Source organism: Ambystoma mexicanum, chromosome 6q (assembly GCF_040938575.1).
Source record: "Ambystoma mexicanum isolate Mex_15411 chromosome 6q, UKY_AmexF1_1, whole genome shotgun sequence".
NCBI classification, from domain to species: Eukaryota; Metazoa; Chordata; class Amphibia; order Caudata; family Ambystomatidae; genus Ambystoma; species Ambystoma mexicanum.
Window position 1 is genome coordinate 673461847 of NC_090937.1, and position 26396 is coordinate 673488242.

Sequence of the window (26396 nt, forward strand, 5' to 3'; positions counted from 1 at the left end):
TTCTCTTTACTGAAAGTGCATTTCTTACACTGCAGCACCACTTTTCTAATGTAATGAAAGTTTAAGAAAACGTTATTATATTAAAAAAGAGGCAGTCATTCAAGAAATGCTCGCAGTGGCATTCGAGCACATGTTTCCCCCAGAACGAGAGATTTTAGCAGCTTTTGCTGCTGGAGAGCATAACATCTGCCTTGCAATACTTCAACCCACTTCAGAATGGTGGGACTGTAAGCTGGAGGGGAGAATGTCATAATTCCACACTCCATTTATCATGAGCTCAGAATCAGCCCCTGAATGTAGAGCTTTATTCAGCTGAAGGGTTATTTTCTATTATTCTTGGATTTACAAAACAACAGATTGTAATGCAAGGTCCCATCATCCGATCATGAAAAGTCTACACAGAGAAACATTTGCAAAAAGCTGATCATTTACAAAGCTGATTTTCATTGGTGCATGATCCTGCAGACAGGCAATAGACAATATGCAGAGTTGCGCACATATTCACAAAATGGCATCTGAATACGGCAGTCACTGATGCGCACATTCACATGTCTCTTTATGGCCAAGTGAGTAACAGCACAAAGCTGGACCTGCTGGGGTGATGGTCTTGTATTTGTGAGTATATCCCATATTCACAAATGCAATGCGCTCACCAATGTACTCAACGAAAAGGACCTTCACCTGCTTGTATTCAAAACTGGGAAAGTGCAATGTCTAACTTGTCATGCCTGACCCTCCAACACTTTCCCAGTCTTTGGGAATGCAATGCCATGAGGCACTGATGTTACAAATACACTTCTACCTATTTACAGGTGATAAGATGCTTCAAAGGTGTTCCCGAGTCATCATTGAGGGCCCCATCACATTCTCGGAGCAAACGTGTGCATAGGGATCGGATATGCAAGTTCAGCAATCATATTTTCATATGGGCCATACTCACAGCCATTGCATATATAGCGAAGGCGTGCCAAAAATGATACACACGTATATAACTGGAAGAGATGCCCGATGTTTGCTAAAGCTGCCCATATACGTGGATTGGAATTTGCAAATGGTCTATGTGCTGAGCATCAGGGCATGATGCCATCTGCTAAGACTGAAATTAAAAGTTCATTTTGTGCCTTTCTACCTCAGATGCTCTCCTGAGTTGAGCAGTGGCGTGTGATGCAACTATAGATTGCAGCGAATGAATCTGCACGAGCATAGGAGGCCTGTCTCCGTAACGTTTTACAAAGGTGCTGGGGGTGGCGCAGGACACAGGTGCACCCCTTGTGTTAAAGCAGCGCGTGCAGTGCCTTGGCAGGAATAAAGCAGGAGCATCTATTTCAAGCAGTGCTTCTGGAACAGGCTGATTTCTGGTGTCAGACTGCAGTGCAGGCAGCTATTTGGCAACCTGGGGCCAGATTACAGAAGCTTTGCCCCGGTGCAAGTGCAAAGTTGCACGGTATTAACACTAGTGCAAAGTTTGCCCTATTTCTTAAAACTCTGGGACATATTAGAAAACTATTGCACCATGACCATGGCCACTGATGCTAATGTGATTCCACCTGCTATGTGTGCTTTAGGTGCGCCCAGCACTGTCTCTACTGCTGCCACTGACGATATTGGTGAACCACGTGGTATGTGCGCCCCCACCACTGCTAGCGAATCGCCCCTAAGCAAACCATCAATACTCAAATGCGCCCTCATCAATGCGCGCTCCCTCCTGGCACACGCCCTAGATATCCACGACCTCATATGCAACTTCAACCTTGATTTACTATTTATCTGCGAAACATGGCTCCATGAAGCCGCAGGCCCTGCTCTAGCCATTGCCCTACCCGATGGTTATACAATTTTCAGGCAAGACCGCAATACACAAAAAGGAGGGGGGGTCGCATTGATAGCCAAACAATCCATCCCTATCAGAAAGATACAAGGAGACCCCTCACACAGTTGTGACTACATGCTCGTCAAAATCAACCCCTCACCTAGCTGCACCATCACCGCCCACCTCACATACCGCCCACCAGGACCAGCGGGAGAATTCCAAGAAGCGCTCTTACACACCATCAGTAACAACCTCAAGAAAACCACCATGTCCATCCTCCTGGGTGACATGAACCTCGGGCTCAATGACCCCTCAGACAGGAATGCCACCTCGTTCAACAACGCCCTCACAACACTTGGATTCAAACAAGAAGTGTTAAAACCAACACACAACAAAGGCTGCATACTGGATTGGATCACCCAACACAACTGTCAGATATCGATGCCCATCATTGACCCCATTCCCTGGTCGGACCACTCCATCATCCACTTCAATATCAACTATTCCAGAACTCCACCCACCGCTCACCAAGCTCTGCTGCCCGCCCTCACGAGGAGCACTAAGCAACTAACCAAGGAAAGACTATTTCCCCACCTCCTGGTTCCCGAACTCAAACACCCTTTCACCAACAACCCAGACACTCTCGCAGAAACCTACAACGCCATTATCACCAAGGCCATAGATACCATTGCTCCCTTGGCACTTAGGAAAGCTAAACCCACCAAAAAAACTAACTCTTGGTTCACTCAGGATCTCCTGAAACTACGCTCACAAAAACGACTAGCTCTCAAAGCCTGGCAAACGAATCACACTGACATCACTAAACAAGCCTTTAAAGACGCCGCCAAACAATACAAATCCACCATCATTGCTGCCAAAGCCAACTCCTTCAATACCAGGATCGCCAACGCTAAATCCGGATCCAGAGAAATCTTCGCCATCTTCAGAGAATTGGAGTCCCCAACTCCCCCCCCTAACCCCTTGAATAAAGACAAAGAATGGTGCAATGACATCCAAGAAGCCATGCTCAACAAACTGAATACTCTGCAAGATAAAATCATCACTCACCAAAAAGCCTTATCGCAACAACTATCCAACCTACACCAGAACACCGCCCCTTCCGAAATCCCAGCCTTCTCGTTCCAGGAGATGACAGAAGAGGAAGTCCGAACCATACTCAACGCCATCAAACCCTCCAACTGTAAAGGCGACTCATGTCCAGCCCAGCTCATCAAGGATAGCGCACCTTCACTAGTACCGTTTTTCACAGCCTTCATCAATGCCTCGTTCAGATCCAAACAAGTGCCATCCTGCCTCAAAGAAGCTTGGGTCCGCCCATTACTGAAAAAACCTACACTAGACCCCAAGGTACCAGGGAACTACAGGCCCATCACAACAGTTCCATTCCTTCTCAAAATCCTGGATAAAGCTGCATACATCCAAGTTCAAAACTACCTTGAAACGCATCACCTACTTGGTCTCCGGCAATCTGGCTTCCGGCCAAACCATGGCACAGAAACAGCACTACTGGACCTCAAGAATCAAATCGATGACCTAAGAGACGTAGGCAAACCAGCTCTCCTACTTCTACTAGACCTTTCGGCGGCATTCGACCTGGTCAATCATGACACCCTCTGCCACCACCTCTCTACAGCGGGCAACTTCTCACCAGAAGCCACCGCCTGGATAGCATCCTTCCTTAAGGGCAGAGAAATGAAAGTCTTCTCGGACACAGCCTGCGCCCAGTCACATCTTATTAAATGCGGTGTCCCGCAGGGTTCCTGCATATCTCCTACTCTGTACAACCTTTTCACAAGGGCACTATTTAAATACCTCGATGCAATGGGCATCACATACACAAACTACGCGGACGACACACAAGTCCTCATCCCTCTCACCGGAGACTATGAAGCCGACCAAAAAACCCTCATCTCCATCTACACCACCATCCAAACCTGGATGGCTGAGAATTGGCTCTGCCTCAACAGCGAAAAAACAGAGTTACTCATCATCGGATCACCTGCCATAATCAATAAAATGGGGCCCCAATATGACTCCTTCATCATCGACAACTGCTGCATCTCGGTCTCCAAAACAGTCAAAACCCTTGGAGTCTACCTGGACTCCAACCTCACCATGGACAGACAGGTCAACGCAATCTCTTCAGCAGCAGCCTACCACTCAAAACTTATCACCGCAGCAAGGCCCTTCCTTTCGCAGGAAAACTCCCTCACCATCGCAAGAGCTATCATAGGATCCCGCCTAGACTACTGCAATGCACTCCTACTAGGCACTTCAGCCAAAAACATTAAAAAACTTCAAACGGTGCAGAACAATGCCCTCAGAGCAGCAACAGAAATCTCGAAAAGAGACCACATTTCAGCCACCAGAAAATCCGTCCACTGGCTTCCAGTTAAGGAACGAATCCTTTTCAAATCACTGGCACTCACCCACAAATGCCGACAGGACACAGCACCACGCTACCTTGCACAGAGATTCTCTGATCCCCCCTCCAACAGACCAACTAGATCTAGCCACACCAACCGCCTAGCAATTCCAAAAAGCCTCAGAAGCAGAGCAGGTGGCACTAGCTTCCCAGTCCTCGCCGCCACCAACTGGAACTTATTACCCGCCGAGATTAGAGGTATCAAATCCCACCTGTGCTTCAGGAAAGCAATAAAAACGATGCTGTTTGTATAAACCCCTCTTGGGCCCTGTCAACTGTACAACCGATGTAATGTCTAACGTCCTTTTTTTTTTTTTTCCCAGGCTAGGGGTAGATACGATCTTGATGTAACCTCCTCTATCTACCCCTCCTTGCACTGAAGTCATTATCTTGCAACAGCGCCCCGATGCCTCTGGGCTGTGTGGCGCTTTACAAATGTAAAAATAAATAAATAAATAAATAAATGACAAGTTCAGTTTGCCATGCTATAAGCACGAGGGCAAAAATTACATTAGTCCAAAAAAGATACATTTCAATGCATTTTTGAACGTGGGCAAAGTTTGCCCTAGTGCTAATACTATTCTGTATTAGCACTAGGGCAAACTTTGCCCTGATGCAAAAAGGAAGTGAAAATGTATCTTTTTTGCACAAAAGGTAATTGCTTATAACATGCCAAAATGCTCTTGCCATGGTGCAATCATTTTCTAATATGTCCAAGTGTTTTTAGAAATAGGGGAAACTTTGCCCTAGTGCTAATACCGTGCAACTTTGCAGTTGCACCGGTGCAACGTTTATGTGATCTGGCCCCTGGAAGACACAATGAAGTGGAAGTATCATGGAATCGCTTCAATGGCAACTCTAAAATAATACGCATTGGCAAAAAGGATATAGAGTTGTTTTGTTGACAGACTTGCTCCCGCAGTAATTTCCGATGGTGAAATTATTTAAAAATAAATCCATCTAAATGTATGGGGGAGGGGTTAAAATGGGTGGGAAGGGGTTTGCGGTACGGGTTAAAGAATAGGGAAGCGAGGTTTGGGAAGGCCACCAACAAAATAAAAAATAAAAAACTACAAAATCGATTGGTTTTGTTCAAAGTAATTTCGGCGTCAGAAATTACTTTAAACAAATGTATGTTGGCAATTGAACATGGAACCGCAAAAAGTATAGGTCTCACTTTTCAAATGTTGTGGACAAGCATTTTATGTACTTTGGGGTCTTTGCATAAACACCAGACACCCTGCATTTTACAGTGCCAGGCCTATGGCTTTTCCACAGCATGTTCAGAATGCTCAGTGTCCTAGCAATCTTAGTTGGATTGAGGGAGTTATTTTATTTATTTTTTTTATCAGAGAAGAGCCTGCAGAAAGAGAAACTATTTACCTGACTGCTGAGCAGAGGAGAGACTTCTAACTGTTAACACGTCAGGCACACAATAACTGCAGCCCTATCGGAGGATAAGCATTAGTGAATCGACGAAGGGTCTTAATTTGATGATTACAACTATATTTTTACATATAGCGGTATGAGCATAGAGAACCTGCCATATTTCAACACATTTCTGCCCTTGCTGTATGCTTGCCTTTGTGGGAACACCATTGGAAGGAAGTTGTTTTGTGTGTGTTTGTTTGATTCTGCTTTGTAATTGCAGCTTCTAGAGGTGAACAAGCAATGGGATCACCAGTTTAGAAACATGAAGATACTCTACGAAAAAAAGGTAAGAAACAGTGCAGAACAAAATCCTTAAAGAAATGTCTGCTTATCGTTAATGTGTTGCTAACCTGGAAACTTTAGTTTCCAAATCTGAGATTTAGTTACTCAAGATGTGTGTCTGTGTGGTTTCCAGAGGGGTTGAAGGGATATTGTGTGTTGTATGCAATATTTCACTGTGATGTTTCGCTCCAGAGGTGCTGAATTGCACAGCAGTATATTGCACTTGGTTCTCGCAAATGATAGCAACTGACATCTTATACGTTGTTTAGAGCAGTGCTGCAAATGGAAAAGAAATACTGGGGAACTGTCACCTCTTTGGAGGGGTGGGCTGTAGAAAGGAAGGGGCGTGGCCAATGGGGCGTGGCTCCCGTCCAGGTTGTAGAACACAGTATAGATTCATGGAAACCGATCCTGGCGATTTGCATAAAAGTAAAGAGCATTATGGGAACATCAGAATGACAACAATGTTAAACGTTAAGCATGTCTTATAGTGACTCAGTAACAAAACACTTTTAAGCAAACAATGGACTCGTCTGTTTGGATTGGTCACACTATTCACCCTAATAAAGAAATGTCTGTAAATTGTAGGAAACCTATATCAGTTGGGATAACTGCAGCTGAATTTTCTGAAAGCATGTTGAAGAGTCAGTCACTGTGCATGTGGGTTAATGCAGTTAATGCAGTAAGTGCATAATGAGCTTTAGACGCTTTTTGGTGGATTGCTGTCCAAGTCCCTGTGCTCTGTGGCATGTGTGAGCAACCCGTGCTTCACTAATCAGATTAGTTTCAGGAGATTCTTCTGAAAGTGGTCTGCTCATTGAGGTGCAGGATCTGAGACAGCCATTGCTAGTTCCTGGTCCTGGTGGACGAAGCAGGGGACTGACAAGACATGTTTTGCCAGAGCACCGCTCCGTCTTGTTCCGGCCCATTCCTTGCGCTGGTTAAGAGCATTTCTTTGTTCAATGGTTAGTTTATGTATGCCAACACTGATTTAGTAATTTTAACATTTAAAAAGATTAATGCAGGGTATCTGTAACATGCCACCCAGCACAATTAAGCACACCCATGTGCAGTAATCCCCTTTGCAATTTAGCAACACAGGAGCAAAGAAAAACAGAAACAGAATTGACCACAACAATATGTTGCCACCGATTGCATGTTTTGTAATCCAGCCTAGAAGGGAGCTGTAGGCTCCTTCACTCTATGGTTGTAGCTTTTAGTTGCAAGCTATTACAACTCGCAGGCAGTTTAACACAATCCTTTAATAACTGATGGCCATTTCATCGACCATATCACTATGTTCGATCCCTTACAGATTGCCGAGATGAAAGAGAAACTTCATGCATGTCAGAGCAGTGTCATGGAGCTGGAGAGAAAGTACAACCAAAACCAATCAGAGCTTGTGAAGCAAAAGACGCGTGCAGCGGAATGTCTCGAACAGGAAATGGTAGGCCACAGCCACTTCCCTTTATCGATCTGTCCCAGCCTGCTTGTGAAATTCAGAAAAAGGAGAACATTTACTACATGGTGTAATTTCATCGTCCTTTCTTTGGCTTCTGTAGACATCTGCATTATAACAGTATTTGTTCTTAATCTCGCCACTGGAAATGTGTTCATGAACGGTTTCTTTATGTACAGCAGTGGTATTATGAGTGACAGGTTTTTGTGTGCAACAGTTATCGGCATCACAATAACTGGCACACTGTTGCATTTAAAGAAGGAGCTTTCTCATCACTACTTTTTGCAATTTCCATTACATTCACAAATTGACCAGCATTCAATTAAATTGATCAAGAAAATCAAAGGGCATTGTTGGACTCTCTCGTTAAGATGTGTAACATGACATGGCTGTGCTAATTAATTTGTCTGGGAGATGGCTCGTGTGCATCCTGTAGGTGAGGTTTATGCATTTGTGTAAGGTTAGAGTATTGTATTTAACTAATCAATATTGGATGTTGAAGCCTTGACTTGCCTTATTTGCAAGTCAAGGCTACACCATTCATTCCTTATTGTTCCCTACACTCAGAGCTGGGAGTCAGAGCTGTGTGTTACCAATATATTTGTTGGGACCCAACCAATAGTTCTTTATTGATCCTAGACGCTGTTGGATCCCTGTTTGCTCTCAGTGTTGTTGCCTCCCCCCAACCAAAGTTCATTTTAAAATTCTTTTGAGCTTATTTCCAAATTGGTCATACTACTAGAACGCGTTGAATCTTAAATGTACAATGTTGAGCAGGGACTACCTTAGTTTGTTTCATAGTAGTACAGAAAGAGTCAGATGGGTCCTTAGCTCACAACATTTAACATATCCTTTTCCATAATTAATGACCTAATACAATGCTGTGTTTAGACATTGGCCTTTTCGGATGTAGAAGCAAATAGAATCTTAGGACTTGTTCAAGAGACCGAACAAACATTAAATGCAACTGAAAACACGGATAATATTATTAGATCACTTAAAATACGTGAATTCGACCGAGATACTATGGATTAGAAATTAGACTGTAGGCCTCATTATGAGTGTGCTGGACCGGCACACTCCAAGTTCTGTGAGCGGTTGCCGTCCCACCCGCCAGGTCAGACCTGACGGGCGGGACGGCAGCCACTCACAGACTTTGACGATGCACTGACACTGTTGCACACGGTGCAGGTGTTTCCGTCCCTCCCATTTCCATTGAGTCTTTTTTGGGACTCAAATGGGAATGGGGAGTTACATTTTTCGGGGCATGGCTTCACGGATCGCTGGCACTGTAATGACCCGGTAATTCCCTAAAACCAGGGGCCTGAACAAAAACACAACTCTGGCGGCAGCCTGCTGTTTTTACCGGCCCGGCTACTGCCAGAGTTGTAATGAGGCCCATTGTCTATTCATGGCAGGAATGCTAACATATTAGAACAACTATCGCTAGAGGGCAACAAGGCTCTTCAACTGCATCAAGTAACTGAAGCACAGAGGAAGCAGTTGATAAGGGACTTACCTCAGACAACAACTGAAGGATTAAGAGATTCTGAACAGACGGGTGATGCACCACAATTGTCTTTGCATGTCATAAACAACAGGACAGGACCTTTTTTTTTTTTTTTTTTTTTTTTTTTTTAGAAAATGATTTAGAAAGAACAGGGTATCAAAGAAGAAAAAAATCCCCTAAGGGTCCCAATGACTTTGCACGGACGTTGCACTGCAAAACTGCACTTTGCAGAGTTTCATGAATCAGGGGTTGTGTCGGCAGTGCAAAGTCACTTTGACCCGTGCCAAAAATTCCATGAATCGGGCCCTTAGACTTTACGAATACGGTAGTATTTCTACGTGGGGTTTAGGCGTGAAGGCAGTGGCCTATGCAGAACCCTGACTTCATGGTGCTGTTCCCTCCCTTTTTTGAGACACTTATTATTAGACAATAGGAATAGGGAATAGTTTTATATAATCGCACATCCCATAGTGCTTCCCTTCATGAGCCAGAAGAACCGATTCACAAAAGCGTTTTAAATTGACGCAATCCCAATGAAAAACTCTTTGTAAATCAGGCCACTGCCAGATGCGTTTGACACACCTGCATACTGCGCCAGAAACACAAGTGGAGAGAATCTGCACCAAAGTCATTACACAGGCAGATTCACGTTTTTTAATACTACCAACCTCAGAATTAACATTTGTTTTCCTCACATGCATCTGGGCTTTACACACAAATGTGAGGGAAAGGTTTGCGAATCTCGTACTGTCTAATCATCACAACAATTTGTGATCAAGCAACGTAATGGAAATTTAACAACAGTAAGTCATCTGCAAAGTGAAAATGTGCAAAATACCAGAAATACAGTTTCATGTGTATTAACATTCAAGCAGGAAGAGGATCTAGACCTAGGTTATGTCCCCATAAAAAGCAGCACCCCAGCAGGGTCCCAGCTACAATCAGGGAGGCTGTGTGATCCTGTGTGGAAGAAGGGGGCTCTTTTAATATTTTTTCTGATGCACACACCTCCCGAGCCCAGGAGATAGAAAAGGATTGGCCACTGGCAGGGGCCCAATTGTCTACTGAGATGGGGAACAAAGGAGGACAACAGGAAACAGAAAGTGTGGGCTACCAGGGTGAGGATGCAGCAGGAGGAGGAAGCCGTCCAACAGACCAACGGGAGAGGAGAGGAAGAAGGCAAGGTATTGGTGGGTTTGAGGATGGGTACTGCAGTGTGGGAGTGCGTGTTTGCTTGCCAGTGAATAGAAGGTAGGAGGTATGCAAGTTGATTGGCATTGGTTGAAACAAGGTTGTAGTAACAGGGTTAGTGGTGGTTCTCGGGGGAAGATTAGTGGTACTATTGCTAGGAGGATTGGTAGTACTAGTCGGAGGAGGAGTGGTGGTAGTAGTTGAAGGAGCAGGGGTGGTAGTAGCACAGTGGGAGTAGAAGGTGCAGAGTTACATCAAAGGGTGGAGGCAGGAGGAAGGTGGAGTGAAACAACACATGGACACTATGGTTGGAAGAGAGAAGCCGTACAGTGCAAGAAGTGGTAGAGCAGAAAGGCAAGGGGACAGCAAACGTGACTGGTCTTTGGTGGATCTGATAGAGTAAATGCTGACACTATTCCCAGCTCCCTATAGGACACTAAGCCGGCTAGAGTAGGGACAACTGGGAAGTCCCAGCGTTTAGGGAAACCACCCTACAATAAGAGCAGAAAGTACACAGTAGTGGCTACTGATCCATACTACCAACTAGGGGATATGGATATCTGGGCTAAGGTGCGTATCCCCAGGCAGACAAAAGAGGGAGGGGTGGCTCTGGTGCTACTTTCCAAAGCCCTTGCCCAGCCACGCTTTGGATCAAACACATTCCAAATTGCCTGGCTCTAATCACTGTTATCAAGAGTACTCGGGACCTTCCCATATATAATAAAAGCCCCTGGACTGTCAGTAAGGTTTGTGTGGATATGTCCCTTAAATGACAAACCTGGCAACCTAACAGGAAATACGGCAAACACAGATCTCCTTTCCATTGAATGTATTCAGTATACAGTACATTTAACACCTGATCCATTGAAACAGCTGAGTCTTTTGTTATGGGCAGGGTCAAAGCGCCTGCATCCGCATGGGAGCACCATTCTCAGGTGCATAGGCGTTTCAGGGATGTGTCACTCGTATCACGCTGGTCGAATCACGCTGGTGGGCTCATGACTAGGACACAAGATTAGGAAGTTGTATTCAACTAGAGGCAGGCACTGTTGGCTCGTTTTTCCCCATATCCTCATTGACACTGGTATTTTCATAAGGTCATGGAATAACAAGTTAAAAAAAAGAAATGTCATACCAATATCAACACAGGGCTCCATTTCAGTGAATCCAGATACAATACACATGAACTAAGCTCAACTACTGAGTCATGCAGTGAAACATTAATCGGGGTGAACTGATTTTGGCCGGAGTCCTAAAGAGCAAATGTTCTAAATAGTGTGTACAAAGCTACACTATATATTCCGTCAGTTTTCCAGTGCCAGGGGCCTAGAAATATCCTACTTCCTGTGACAGTATGATTAACATTCTGCGTGCAGTGCATTCCTGCATATTTACATACAGTAACGTTTTTCCCCAGTGTGACTTCCGGTTGACTGGTCCCTTCAGACAAGAAGGGTGAAAGCAGCTTCTGTAAAATCGCTACTTACCTCAAGTTCCCCTCCCTGATTTGTTTACACCACACAGACCTCTGGCCATCCATCTTGTGTCCTTTTTGCTGTGTTGCGTGAACCCCTCCCATATCATGGCTGCAATTCAGAGAGAAAAAAATATGCAATTTGCATGATTGGTTTATTTATCTTATTTATTTATTGTGCATGTGTAAAGCACTTATACATCAAGTAAATTCTGTTTCAAAGCGCCCACAGGGCAACAGGGAGGGAACATGGGAGGGAGTGTAAGGCAAATATAACAAGGAAAGTGAGAGTTGGTCCTACTAGGGCTTGTGAGCATTAAGAGTGTGCAAGTGCAGAGAGAGAGAGAGAGAGGGATGAGGGGTAAATGCTAGGAATGCCAGAGAGGGAAGTGCTAGGGAGTAAGTTGCAAACTGTTATGTCACTGGCAGAGATCACTTGGTGAGAGTGGTCAACTGCGAATGAAAGTGCAGGCCTGTGACAGCACAGGCAAGTGGGCACCGAAAGCAAGTGTTGGGAGTGGCCGAAGGCCAAAGCCGATTGGGCGTGGGAGACCAGGACAAAGGTGGCCACATAAAGACACTGGTCACCAATCTCAGCGTCTATGGGGTTTAGCAAAGGAGGGAGGGAGGATGGAGGAGGTGGAAAGGAAAGTCTTAAGGAGCTTCTGGAATTTGAGGAGATCCAGCTCAAGACAAAGAGGAAGGGGGAGGCTGTTCCATAGGAGGGAGCCAGCTGAGGAACGAGATTGTCCACCACCTCGATGTTTAGCGAATCGCTTGACATGCAGAGAGTTGGTGCAGGAGGAACGTAGAGATCAGGAGGGAGTGGATTTTGTGAGCTCCAGTTGGAGACAACCGTATGGATGATGCAGGTGGATTTGAATTTATCCTTGCAGCAACCAGGAGCCAGTGGAGAGTTTTTATGGTGACAGAGATGCGGTCACTGGGCTTGAGGCCAAGGATAAATCTTGCAGCCCTGTTCTGGATTAGCTGGAGGAGATGTAGAGAGGAAGAGGGTAGATTAAAGAAGAGGCTATTCCAGTAGTCAAGCCTAGAGAGTACCATAGCTCTAGAGACATTTAGCTTCTGGGGAACAGTGAGGAAAGGAAGGATTCCTTTGAGGAGGTGGAGTTGAAAGTGGGCCTTCTTGCCAAGGTCCTGGATGTGAAGGACGAAGGACAGAGAGGAGTCGAAGATGACTCCAAGGTTTTTGGCTACAGGTGAAAGGAAAAGGGGGAGATCCCATAGAGGGTGGCCAAAGTGAGGGAAAGAAAGAGGGAGCAGGAGTCTCAATGGGAAGGATCTCAGTCTTTTTGGCATTGAGGCAGAGATCATTGGCGGCACACCAGGACTGGATGGCAGATAGGCAGATGAGATAAGGAGAGGATCAGGCGGAGGTTTGATGAAGAGTTGTGTGTCATCTGCATACGACTGGAAGTAAGGGGAGTAGGTGGAAATTAGATGTGCAAGCAGGGCAAGATAAATGTTAAAGAGCCAGGGAGAAAGGTTGGAGCCCTGGGCGATGCCATAGATAGAGATAGATGTGGTAGAGGAAAAAGATCCCAGGATAACTTGGGAGGGATAGTCATTGAGGAAGGAGGTGAGCCAATCCAGTGCCCGCTCTGAGATACCTAGGGGATTATGGAGCCGTTTTATGAGGATGGAGTGATTGACTATGTCAAATGCAGAGGTGTGATCAAGTAGAATGAGAATGGCATTAGTATTAGAATCAAGAGATGCAAGCAGTTCTTCATGGGTGTTCAGAAGAGCAGTTTCTGTGTCTCTGGTTGCTTGGAATCCAGATTGATGACTGTGTAGGCAACAAGCTCAGTGTGCTGTGTCAGTCGGGGTAAAACCAGCTTCTCCAAGAGCTTCCAAAGGAAGGGAGTGATAGAGATGGGGCGGTAGTTGGCCAGGCAAGACAGGTCTGCAGAAGGTTTTTTTCAGGAGGGGGCACACAAGAGAGTGCTTGATGGAAGAGGGGAAGACCCAGTAACAAAAGAGCGATTGCAGAAATCAACAAGTGAAGGGGCAAGAGCGCCAATATTGTCCTTAATAGTTCTGAAAGAACAGGGGGAGACCTGTTTGGAGGAGACCTTCATAAAGTGGATGATTTCTGACCTTGTCAGATGTTATAGGAGAGAAGGAGGAGAGAAAGATAGAGGGGGAATGGGACACCATAGGTGGCAGGACAGTGCAGGAAGGGGAGGGGGAAACTGAAGCTAGGGAGCTAAGGATGTCCTGAGCTTTTGCAGTGAAGTGTGTGGCCAGTGAATTGCAGAGTATCTGGGAGGGAAGAGGTGAGGTGGAGACCATGGAAGGGTTGGCTAGTTCCTTGAAGATTTTAAAGAGTTCAGCTGTGTTGTTGGATGCATCAGAGAAGCGAGCCTGGATGTGGACTGTTTTCTTGGAGCAAATGGAGAGTCGGTATTGCCTTTGGAGAAGGCGCCAGGCAATATTATCCAAAGGGTGAGCGTGAGGTCTCCACTTCAGTTCCAAAGCACTGCACTTACGTTTCAATGATGCAAGTTCACAGTCATACCAGGTGTTATGCTTGGGGGCATGTTTCAGGCGGATCCTCATGACTGGGGCAAGAATGTCAAGAGTGTTAGTGATGGCAAGATGGAGGTTGCTAAGAGCGGAGTTAGAGGTTGAGTCTGCAGTGGGGTGGAAGGGTTGAGAGGTGGATGCAAAGGCAGCAGACTGACACTCGTTTTATCAGACAGATGTTCGTGAAAGAGGTTGGCAGGGCTGGGGGAGGTACAGTCAGATGGAAGAGAGGGCCCAGGTGGGAGGAGATGAGAGAACGTTTTGACCAGAAGAGTGGGGTGGGGTGGTGAGTGGGGAGGAGAGCAAGAGACCATTGTGGATGATGGCATTGAGAGTGTGTCCAGCTGAGTGGGTAGGACCAGAGGGGTGAATGGAGAGGGAGAGTGAGGTGCAGAGTGCACAGAAGCGAGTGGATGCTGTGATTGAGGAGTCAAGGTGGAAGATAAAGTTACCCAGGAAAAGGATTTTAGAGGTGGATGAGAGGAGAGAGGAGGTGAAATCAGCCCTTTCCGAGAGGAACATGGTGGTAGTGCCAGGTGGCATTGTTCTGGAAGGAAGTGGGAAGATGGCCAGTTTGCAAACCAGGCTCTCTAAGGAAGAGTAAGGCTGGGTGGGTATGAGGGAACAAGGGACCCACTTAGGGAAGTTTTGGGCAACCCCACTGCCAGCCCAGTTAGGTTGTGGCATGGAGATGATCTTATAGCTGTTAGGGAGAAGCGAGTCAAAAGCAGTGAGTGAGCTGGCATTGCACCACGTCTCGGTAAGAGCAAGGATATCGAGGCCAAGGTCTTCAAGGAGGAGGCATGTATTGGCAGAGTGTTTGAAAGCAGAGAGAGCGCTAAGCGTGACTAGCTGCAAGAGGCCACTGCCTTTGAAGGTTTTCTGAAGATGGGTACAGGGGTGTGGTATACCAGTCAGAGGAGGGGAGGACAGAGAGAGTGGAATATGGAGTAGCAGGTGTGTGAAGGAAGTTGAAGAGGGATGGCAAACGCCGGTCAAAGAGGATGAGGTTGGGTGGAGGAACCTGAGCCAAAATAGTGCCATTGTGCTAGACATTAATGATGCACCTGGATGATGAGAAGCCTACCCAGAGTACTTCTCATCTAGTTCCACCATTAATGGGTGAAGATATGAGACGAGAGAAAGTTGAGATAAGATGAGGAGTCCATGGATCTGATAGGTAAGTCACAGCTATTGGTCAGGATGTCTTTTTTAAGTTTTTTTCTTCCAGAATTCGTGAGAGAGGTAACAACATAGAGGTAACAACATAGCAGTTAAAAAAGATAGGGGTGATGGTGAGTGCCATGATAGACGTTCTGGTGAAAGGCAAATTGTTCTTTAACAGTTAAAACCCAAAGGCAGAGGTTGAACTGGGCGGGAGCAAACAGGTGCGGTGCTCCTATACTTTTTATTTTTATGTTTCACTGTTCCTATACTTTTATTTTAAAAAGAAACCGTTCTGGAATAGTTTAGTTTTAAAATAAAAGTGTAGGAAGAAGTTGAAGCTTGCACTTCAGTGCACTGAACATTCCCTTAAAAAGAAGGTGTGTTTGTTTGGGGGTTTGGATTGTGTGTGGGAGGGGGCACAGTGATGGGATTTGTGTAGAGCTGGGGCCAGCCAGCAGCGAACATAGTTTCACCACTTCTTTTCATACACTTCGACCACTACCCAAAGGTGACTTCCAAGTGACACCATTACATCTAGCTCAAGCTCAGGTCCAAACACAGTATTTTCCAATTCAAGTCTGAACACTGTAACAGTTAATGCCATCACTCTCTCTCTCTAACAAGAGAGAGAGAAAGACCAAACGTCTCAAGAAGGTGAAAGTTACCTCAAAGGCCAAGAGGGAGAAAAAGGTCTGCTTCACTTCAGAGGGAAAGTTACTCTGCAGAATGTTGTGTCACGTTCATGCCACTTACTTTAATACAGAATGCAGAAAATGGACGGGAATATGTAGAAATGAAAGTATTTTGTGCACACAGTGGCGCACATTTCAATAAAGCAGTCTGTTTCTAATTGTAGTAATTAAACCATGTACTAATGTTTGCAGAGCGAAGAAAATATAATTAGACATCAAGTGGTTTTGAACAATTTCAGTGGAATTCTTTTTTGCTCCCATGACAGACCACCTAATGCTCCCAAGCGCACAGCAGATCCCTTAAGGTACCCAACTGTGAGTCTAATTGCATCCAGGAAGACATAAAAGGTTCAGTACAGTTAATTAATATGTTGTTTTGTCTGTAGGTCATTTTAGATCCTTAAAAAAGGCATTCAAGAGGAGATTGCAAAACATCTCCTAGGCGGGTCCTTTTATGAAGACGAGCAATCAAACCTGTGAGCTGCAGTACAAATGCAGTGACAATGAAGGCCACACAAGCAGACATAAGATTCAGCACAGTGTGGTGTGTCTTCATGTATCATAACAAATCACCATGTGCTTGGTCAAAATCTTGCGCATGGTCAGTGCAGTTTGTGGCAGCACCACTGAGTGGAGAGGTGCAGTTACTTTCTGTTTAGGTAAATTGGTGATTAGGATAAAATAAATACATATGCTGAAAGCTGCTCACTGAGCCAAAGTTCTCTTATTAAGGCAAAGCTGCCTCGATATCCCCGTCCAATACTACAGATATGAATGGCAAGTACTGTTACCCCGTGTCTCAATGGGGAGACACAGATAGCAGCAGTTACCATTCATGTGGTGCTTATTGCTAGAATAATCCCTGATCTTGGTGTGAATTATAAGGCACCACAGCATCCTAATTCGCAGCTATATTCCGCTTCTCTCTGCCTCAATCCATTGTGATGTAGTATGCAAGAGGAACAAACTGCTAATATAATATGTTTCCAATGCTCCCCCTGGATCTGCACCCTTTTTGAGTAAGCAGGCCCCCTGTGATTCACCGAATACACGTTATTGTTATTCACAAGAACGAGTCCTGCACCAGAAGGGTCATCTTTAATCGCCCACTCGCAATTAAATATTGGGCCTCATTACGACCCCGGCGCTAAACCATGGTGCTATTAGCACCATGGTCCATGCCGTAGTCTGCCATGGTGAATGGCGGAATTACCGGCCCATTCCAAGGTTGGCGGGGCGGTAATTCCCCATTCACCATGGCCCCTTCCCCATTCCAATTTTTGGCCCATAGGGCTCAATGGGAATGGGGAAGGTGCTAATGAATTACGGTGCCGTAATTAGCTCCTAGGTCCCTTTGCGGGTTGGTTTTTTAATGCCTGCTAAAAGCAGGCGTTAAAGTGCAACCCGCAAAAGGACATCGTAATCAGGCGTTAAGGGTTTAACGGCGCCAAGACCTTTTACGGCGCCATTAACCCCTTAACGCCTGGGTTGTAATGAGGCCCATTGTCTGCAATGATATGTTATGATAGGTTATTTATAACGCGTTTAATACCCAGAGGTTTCTAAGCGCGGACCCGGGGATTGAACCTCTGTTGCTTTGTGAAGTCTTGCTTCCAAGGCGAGCACATTGCCCCTGAGCTATCCTACCGAAACCATGAAATCTTCACGATCTTTGAAGTTTACAGGAATAGCCCTGTCTAGCGCTCTAAAGGTCAATCAAACTAAATATAATTGTCGCTAAGGGTTTCCTCCTCCGAGTCCATTCTTGCTTTAGTTCACAAAAATAAAACCTTCATTTTAGCCTGATTTTCTTTCTATCATGTTATTTTATTAGGGGTGCAGTGAATGTTACACTTTGTAACATAGGAGCAACTACTTCCCATAACAGAATTTTATTTTGTTGTGCTTTCTAATGCGTATTAATATTCAATGTTGTTTTACAGTCAATGGAAGATCGCCCCCTCTAAGTCCAGGAAACAGTTTACTCACCTTTTGCTTAAAATAGCATCCTTTAGTAAGTACGAAAACGTATAGTTTCTTTTTTTACCTATATTGATTACAATCCACCATTAGTTATACATTTTTTTGGCTTGTTATTGTGTCGGCAGAATGATAGAATTCAAACAAGTATGTCATTATTTCTTTGGAAGAAGCAGACGATCTGTGATCACAGTGATCAAGAAACACGCTTTACTTGGCATTTTCAGCTCGATATTATGAGGAACCCCCTAGGTCTAGTAGTTGTCTGCTGTTTATCTTCACTTCTTTTTGCGCAATTGGTGGGAGTACATTTTGATATTTGAGTGGTGGCTGCAAGTATGAAAAGCATTACAGTAGCAGTAGGGATCTTGGCTGCTCAGGATGTTATTTGATGTTGTGTTAACTGATTTGTAAAGCACACTTCCACCAAAGGTCTCTTGGCGGGAAATATCCAACAGGCATAGACAACAGCAAAAAAAAAAAAAAAAAAAAAGAAAGCTTTTTAAAGCACGTCTAAATGCTAAATGATTCACAGTGGTCCTAAGCATTTGTGGGATAGAGTTCCACAGCTGAGCAGCAGTAACTAAGAAAGCTCTGCCACCAGTTCTAGACAGTCAGAATTAGACATCTATCCTGAGAACGCAGATGTCGACCTGGAATGCACCGCTGAAACTTAACTTGCAGGTATTCGGCACCTTCACCATAAAAGGCTCAGAGTGGAATACAGAGTGACTTGAATGGGATCTGCTCCTTGATTGGAAGTCAACGCTGCTTCCATAGCACCCACGAGATGAGAGATCGATAGGGGGAACCAGAAGTCACCCTGGCCCCAAAATTCTGCAACAGTTGCAGATGATGGATAAGATATGAGGTTTGAGCCAGGTAGAGTGAATTACAATAATCAATCTGGCTCAACACCAGTGCTGCCACAACTGGGGCATGTAGTGCTGCGGGAAGAAAAGGTAATACTTTCCGCAAGAATTTTAGATGAAGGTTCCCGGACTGACATGCAGCACTAATTTGGGCTTCCATAGAAAGGGAAGAGGAGAGATTCATGCCCACATCCTTCACAACGGCTGAGAGAACAGGAAAAGGACCAACAGAGGAAGGACAGAAAGCAGATATCCACAGGGAGGTGGTGGAGGAAGAACCAAACATCAATAATTCTGACTCTTCCCAATTCAATGTCAGCCAGTTGTTGGCATTCCACTGCCACACGGACTCCAGACACCCCCTAAACTGAGACAAATGATCCGATTCCATCAGATTAAGTTGTATAATAATCTGGGTGTCATCAGCATAGGAGTAGCAACGTAGGCCAAGCGAGTGGATGAGACTGACCAATGGCTGGATGTATACATTTAATAATATCGGGGACAAGGCAGAACCCTGCTGAACATCACATGAAAGAGCAATAGGACAGGGCAGAAAAGGAAACAGAGAAAGGATTTGACTTCTAGCAGAAAGAAAAGAAGACAGCCAAGATGGAACTAGGCCTGAGAGACCTACCCTGACCAGCCAACCAGGCAAGGTAGGGCGGTCCACTGTGTCAAAGGCGGCTGATAGATCTAAAAGAATCAGTCCGCCCACTCCACCCTGATCTGATAACCCGAGCCAGGTCGTCCACAGCTCACACAGAGATGCTCTCTGTTCCAGGGCTCAGTCAAAAGCCAGATTGAAAAGAATCAAAAAAGCAAGAATCCTCCAGAAAAGAGATAATTGTTGGAGAGATAACAGACTCCACAAGTTTCATGAGAAATTAAAGAATAGAGATAGGATGGAAATTAGCAGCAATAGTGGGGTCAAGAGAGGGCATTTTTTAGGAGTGGGTCAAGAAGGGCCTGCTTTGGCTCTGACGACACCAGCACCTCAGCACATGAAAGATTAATCACCAGAGTAATCCAAGGGACTATGCCCAGCATAATCCCTTTGAAAACCCAAAGAGTGATCGGATCGAGGGGAGAAGCTGATTTCATCTTGGCTGTAGCAGCCAAAACGCCCTCAGCGCGATAAAGAGGGAAGGACGACCAAGAATCAGTTGACACAGGGGTAAAATTATCAACAGACAAATCACTTGTTTTAGGGGTAGAGAATTTAAACCAAATGCCTTCAATCATTTGTATGAAAAATCTCGATAATGAATCGCATAGATCCTGAGATGGAGCAACCCTAGCCGCAAGCTTAGAATTAGAGGAGAGCCGACGAACCAACGAGAATAATTCCCTTGGTTTGTTACGAGAATGTGCTGTGAACATGGGTAGCCAAAACCGCCAATGCCGTTTGCTGAGATATATTTGTAGGAAGAGAGTTAACATTTAAGGAGACCAATATTTCTTACATTTGAGACCATCTGCTAGGTATATCATGTAATCCACTTCAACAAATGATTTAAGGAATGTACTCATATATTTTGAGAGAGTTTCAATGTGGACATTGTTGCAAGAAACATGTAAGTGCACTGCTGTGGTAGAGAAGATTGTAGGGCTTTTTAACAGCATTTAACATACTGAACATATGAGAAACAGCTTTCATGAAAGCAGACTCGCCATAATGCATAACCACTATTCCTTGTGGACTTTGCTGGCAAATGCATTTTAGTATTGCTAATTCCCAATGTGGGGTAGATTCCAAGGTTTTTCTATACTGATGTGTGTCATTAAAACTTTGACTGTTCCACGCCCTCTCACTCCCGGTCTTGAAGTCTGGACCCCAGACAGTGAGACTTGTGGGGGGCACAGTCACCCCCGAGGCCACCCCGATTTGGGATGTGAATACATCCCAAGGGCACGACGAGACCAGTTGTATTTCGGACATATTTGCATACACGTCCTCGGTACATTCAGAGCGCACAGTTCTGTAAGATCTCATGTTGATATCCTTTGATGTCCATGATGGGTCTGAGAGAGCCTTTTGCTGGCAGTCTTGATCGTGATTTTCAGCATCTTCAATAGTGTGCAGAGCAGACAGCTCAATCCTCTGAATAAGGTGTTACAGTGCACGTTTATTTCATTTTCATTTGTGTGTACGACTTTCCATTCCTCCCACCGTACAAACGAATAGAAAAATGCCAGTTCCAAGCTGCTACTTGGCAAGCAGAGTTTAGATGGGGAGGTAACACCTGGCAATGCTGGAATGTTTCAAGCGTGTGTTTATAGAGAGGCTGATCATTGTAATCTTGCTACTGATGGAGATTGGGTGTGCATTTGGTAAACGCCAGGAAACTTAAGCGCTGTGCCCTGCTTATATCAGATTTGGAATGGGGCATTAAGTATAGAGGCTGCCATGCTCTTAGGCGTCCTTATTGTTCGCAGTAGGCTCTCCTGGTTTTCATGCCCAGGGATGGGACCGTGGGGCATGGCCTGGTTTTTATCTCTTTAGTCTTCTCCATGGATGTTTCTGTTTTGCAGTCTTTAATGCCAGCTGAACCTTCCAGAAACATTAATAAAGATCCTGCGGATTATGCCTGTGCCTTTGATAACATGTTGAATAGTATTTGACCCCTCGCCAGTGTCCTCATGTGTTACTGTGGAAGTTCGTTTGGCGTGCCCGCTAAACATGCTGCTCCATATGGATATACCTTTAGGGAAAAATAATCTCTTGCTCAGTAAAGGATTTGTTTTTGTATTTTTGCATCCTTTTAATTTGTTGGAGAATTAAGAGCAAATGAGCGAAATAGGTGTTCCACAGAAGTGTATTCTATATCCCAATTTTGAAGCGGAGTATTGTTGGGGCAGAATTACATCTTATGGTGTTCTGCAGTCTTGTATTATAGGACCTCTACTAGTTTTGGTTTTCCCCCTTTATTTTGGGGTTTTCTGATTTTTTTTTGTGGTCGAATGGTTCTTCCTGGAATTTATCCCAGCCACTCCACCCGCTTTTAAACGTCTTAACTGTATATAGTTCTGGGTCACCCATGAGCCGACCAGTTCAATTGTGCTTCTTAAGTATCCCCTTTGTGACCTAGGGTGATTATTAGACCCCCCATTGGTTTAAGGGGGTAGGCTGATAGCACCTTATATTTTTGGATTCACCACGGATGCAAGCCAATATGCTGCATAGGCAGGGCGATTTTAAGCTTTTTTTAGGGCCCTAGACATGGACATCTTTGGGCCCCCCCCCTCAATCAAACCAATGGAATTAAGTGATCAAATTTATCTGGTGCCCCCTCCACCCCCACCATGAGCAAAACCCAAAGGTAGACATGCCGCCTCACAGCATTCAAAATAAGCATGTTTACTCCCTTTCAATCCCCTTACCCTCTTAATTATTGCTCTGATCACATTGATAAACAAGTAGCATTTGAAGGCCAACATTAGCAATCTACGAAGAGGTTACTTCTCTTCTAGTATAGAAACAGGATACTCTTTATCAATCTCATCTGGGATGGTATGCAGCCTGTAGTATTAATGCAGTAATGTATGGAAAAGGTCATGTAACTCAGAATAGGCAGAGAGCACACATTGGCTGACTCGGAGAATGCAAAAGTGCTTAAGCATGGATAGAGTAGACCAATTGTAAGGAAGGAGAAAGCTACACATACCACAGCATGGATAGTGGAGGCAGATTAGGAGCTACCAGGAAGGTGCCTCTATCCAGACAGACTGAGATTAGAAGTGAGACATGTTTTCAAATAGCGTTGCCATTAGAGCTCAGGGGAACAAGTGCTTGTGGTGTGCAGTATATAAATACTCACTATTATAGTGGAAGCAATCCTATAGCCAATGAAACCATGAGTGAGGCTTTTATGAAGATCATACCCTGAGAAGGAAATCACACTGAGGGGCTGACAATTTTGAAAGGTTTAGGGACTGGCAACATTGAGAGGTTAGGCAATACAAGATTAAATGAGATGCCCAGGATCACATATTGCTTTGCGGGATGAAGCTAGGATTTGTGCCAACTCTGCAATTTCTGCATTTGAACACTTTCTTTTCCAGCTCTTACCATGTACTAAAACAATCTCATTTTATAAAACCGACTTGCAAGTACATAAATTACGTTTCCAAACCTGACCATTTTTAAAACCAAAATATTACAGAAGGGTGTTACGCAAAAATGGGAAAGATTCTAGCTACATTCTCTCCCTCATCAAGGGAAGTATATAAGTACCAGCATACCAATCGATGTGATATAACAGATTTAATCTAGGTATGTATTTTGTACTTTTAAGTTTTAAATACTTCCAAAACAATGGCTTGTGAAATTGTCATTCATAAACGTGCAGAAAAACCTTTGACTTTTATACAAAAAGCAAAACGTTGTTTGTGTCAAACAAACAGACCTTAAAATATGCTTGCCCAATGCCTTCAACATCTGGTCCGCTCTCTCCTGTCTACCACCCCTTCCACCCAAATGGCCAACATAAGAAGAAAGATCAAGTAATGAGCTAAACCATGCCGCCAGCATGCAAGAAGGAAAACCTCACAGAAGACAGCACAGTAATGCAAGAGATATATGATTTGACCAGGATCACTATCTTCTGCTGGCATAGCCTGGATACAACCATGACCACTTTGGTCCTACAGTCTTTTATTCACCCTTTGGACCAATAGTTTATGCCCATCTTTGGAGGGGATTGCCTAGGTTTTAGAACGCCCCATCTGAACAAACCAATTTCTAGACCCTCACCATACTACCCTATCTGGTGCAGGAGCATTGCTGATAATAGCACCTCTTATGTTGCAAGAACCAAGTACATATGCAGGTAGGTTTATAAAATTCAGACATAGGAAAGGTTCAGCCAGCCTTGCTGGAATGTGCTCTTCTAATCTTTCATATGAACACACATCTCTGAAATGCGTGCTTAACACACTGAGCTAACGTCTGAACCATTGTGGCACTCAATTTATCAATATGGATTTCAACTTTGGCTATTGCACATGAACAACATAATTCCAACAAGAAGGAAAGAATGCTACAAAAGTTGTGCCATATGAAACACGCAAACTTTGTATTCCACAGTGAACATAGAAAGCATTACATGATTAATTGATCAAGGCAGAATGTACTTGTCAAAACAGACAAACAATAGGTTTAGAGCCTCAGCAGCATGTCATAGAATCTCCTGGCGTGTTCTATTTAAGTCTGGTGAAAAATTGAATCTTACTTTAGATCAGGCAGCCTTATGGGGGCCCCGTCCAAGGTGGGGGCCCTGGGCAATTCCCCCTTTTGCCCTCCCATAAAGACATCTCTGTGCATAGGTAGCCCAATGTACCTTTACGGCAGCCATTGCGGTACTGGAGAGTTTTCTAAGCCCTGCTCTCGTCTATTTCTCTTTATAGGGTCTTCCTTCGTTCAGTAAATCAATGAGGAAGGCATTACTTCATTTAAAAAGACTAATTGAATTGCTGGTTTGGCAGAATCAAGCCGGGTGAATGAAGGTTTTTATATGGTAACCTTATTCCTACACTCAGTTATGCTGGATTTTTGAAAGGTGGGTAAGTCTGCTTACCTGTTAGAGGATTATGCTTCCAAAACCATTGTATTAGATTTTGTGACTCATCGTGGCCATACTGGTGGGACTGGCAACTCTTGCCTGTGCTGTGGTTTGCATTTTTTACTGCTGGATGTCCTACCCGGGTCCTCATCATCCTGCTCCTCTGCATGGGCTAGGCCTTCCACCCTGAGACAATTTTTCTGACTGATTTATCACAATGTATTGCTGTTTATCACCAGGGACTGCCACCATGTTTGTGGATGCTGCTGCCACCTGGAAAAGTGTTGGAGCCCAAACACCACACCAGATCTGTTTCTCTGGGCTCTCCTTGTCACTATTACCATTGCCTGCTGCAAGGGCCATTGTCCTGGTGTGCCATTCACCTTTGCCTGTTGAGGTAGGCCATGTGCATGTTCCCCTCATCATCCTGCTACCATCTCTTTCACTGATATTACACTTCGAGTGGTGGGTCCCACTCCTATGAAGGATGTTTTTTTTCTCATTTTGGGACACCAGGGTGATCGTTGGCTCAGTGTTCAAGTTCCTCAGTGACTAGATCCTTCATTCGATCCTGCAAAAGAAGATTCACACTTACCTGATTGTTTCAAATTCTAGGAACAACTTTCTGGAAGCAAACATAGTGAGTGCTTATCTCTGGGCCCTGGATTGGTGGGTTATTCCAGCTACTCACCCTCAAGAGTCACAGTGGTCCATGGTCGTCAGGCTTTGCAGGTATCCTTGAACTCAATTTCTCCTTTGGTTAACATTGAGGGGTTGAATCCTGCTCTGCCCTGGGACTGCTAAGACTCGAATACTCCACTGGATCCATTCTCCTGGTTCTTCACTGTTGTCTCCTAGGATCGGATGATTTCTTCTGGTTAATCAGTGAACTACTGCTCCCCTTTAGACTTTCCCTGTAGTTGTTTTCTGCCTCTAGATAGCTGACAAGTAGTCCCTCCTGTCAGCATTTAAGAACAAGTCATTGGCAGAGCGCTAGCCACGAAGACTTGGAGGAGAGGTTTACCTTTAGCGGTACCACTCTCATTTCAGGTGGTGTGGGGTTGAACTTTTCTCCTTCAGTGGGTCAGCTTGTCAAGGGGGCAAACTCTAGATATGAAAACACTACCTATATCTAAGAGCAAGAGGAAGACTAATGTTACGCTCACCTGGCTCCCACAGAGGTGTCGATCGGAACTGGACACCTGCGGTCTCCACCAATGTGACGTGTAGGGCCGAGATGACGGACTGGACTGGCTCACCTAGCTTTGTTTGCTTGGCCCGTAGGAATATTCTTCTGCAAATGGAGAAAGGGAATTAACCACCCATGGAGTTGAGTGTAAATCCCCCCACCCCCGCTGTTCTCCCACAGATCACCTTTGATGTCCATCCTGCATAGAGCGCAGGGGTGCGTTGATAACCAGTTGCTTCACTGGCTCGAAGGAATTGGTGAGTTCCAGAACAATATTGACTCCGAGATTCCTAGCAAGACGCCGTAAGTATGAAGTTCGTAAGAGTTCAAATGTCTGACTTTCACTCTTGTCCGATTCCTTGCAGGTTGCAGCTTGACCCTAGTGAAGAGTTCCTCGTGGCAACCGGTAGTATTCTGGTAAGGATTTGTATTTTCCAACACAGTTCAATAAAATAATATCAATATGTAACTTGTTGCTTTCTCCCTTATTCAGGCGCTGAGAGAAAGTATGAAGTCTCAGGGAATAATACCTCCGGTGGTAAAATCAGGTAAGTCTATTGTGGTGAGGAGGGTTCCCCTTGTTAGTCCCTTTGTTTCACCTTGCTGTCCTTTTGTTTCCTCTGAGGGGCCAGGGTTCGTCGAAGATGCAGTGGAAGCTGCGCCGACCCGTGAAGAGGAATAGTACCCCCGGTGGTAAAATCAGGGTAACTAATATTCCGCTCTGTATTCCCTTGGCTCAACTTGATGTTCTTGTCCTCTCCTTAGGTGCCGGAGTGCGG

General features: G+C 44.8%; 1 protein-coding gene across 3 annotated transcripts in view; it reads left to right on the forward strand.

Annotated features, from left to right (window-relative positions):
- The window catches only part of TNIP3 (TNFAIP3 interacting protein 3), a 451042-nt gene that overhangs the window by 355490 nt on the left and 69156 nt on the right, over positions 1 to 26396 (forward strand). For all 3 annotated transcript variants that reach the window (XM_069631170.1, XM_069631168.1, XM_069631169.1), the window contains exons 3-4: positions 5908 to 5973; positions 7285 to 7416. In XM_069631170.1, the coding sequence (XP_069487271.1) occupies positions 5908 to 5973; positions 7285 to 7416 (198 nt within the window). The remainder of the gene's footprint in view (positions 1 to 5907; positions 5974 to 7284; positions 7417 to 26396) is intronic.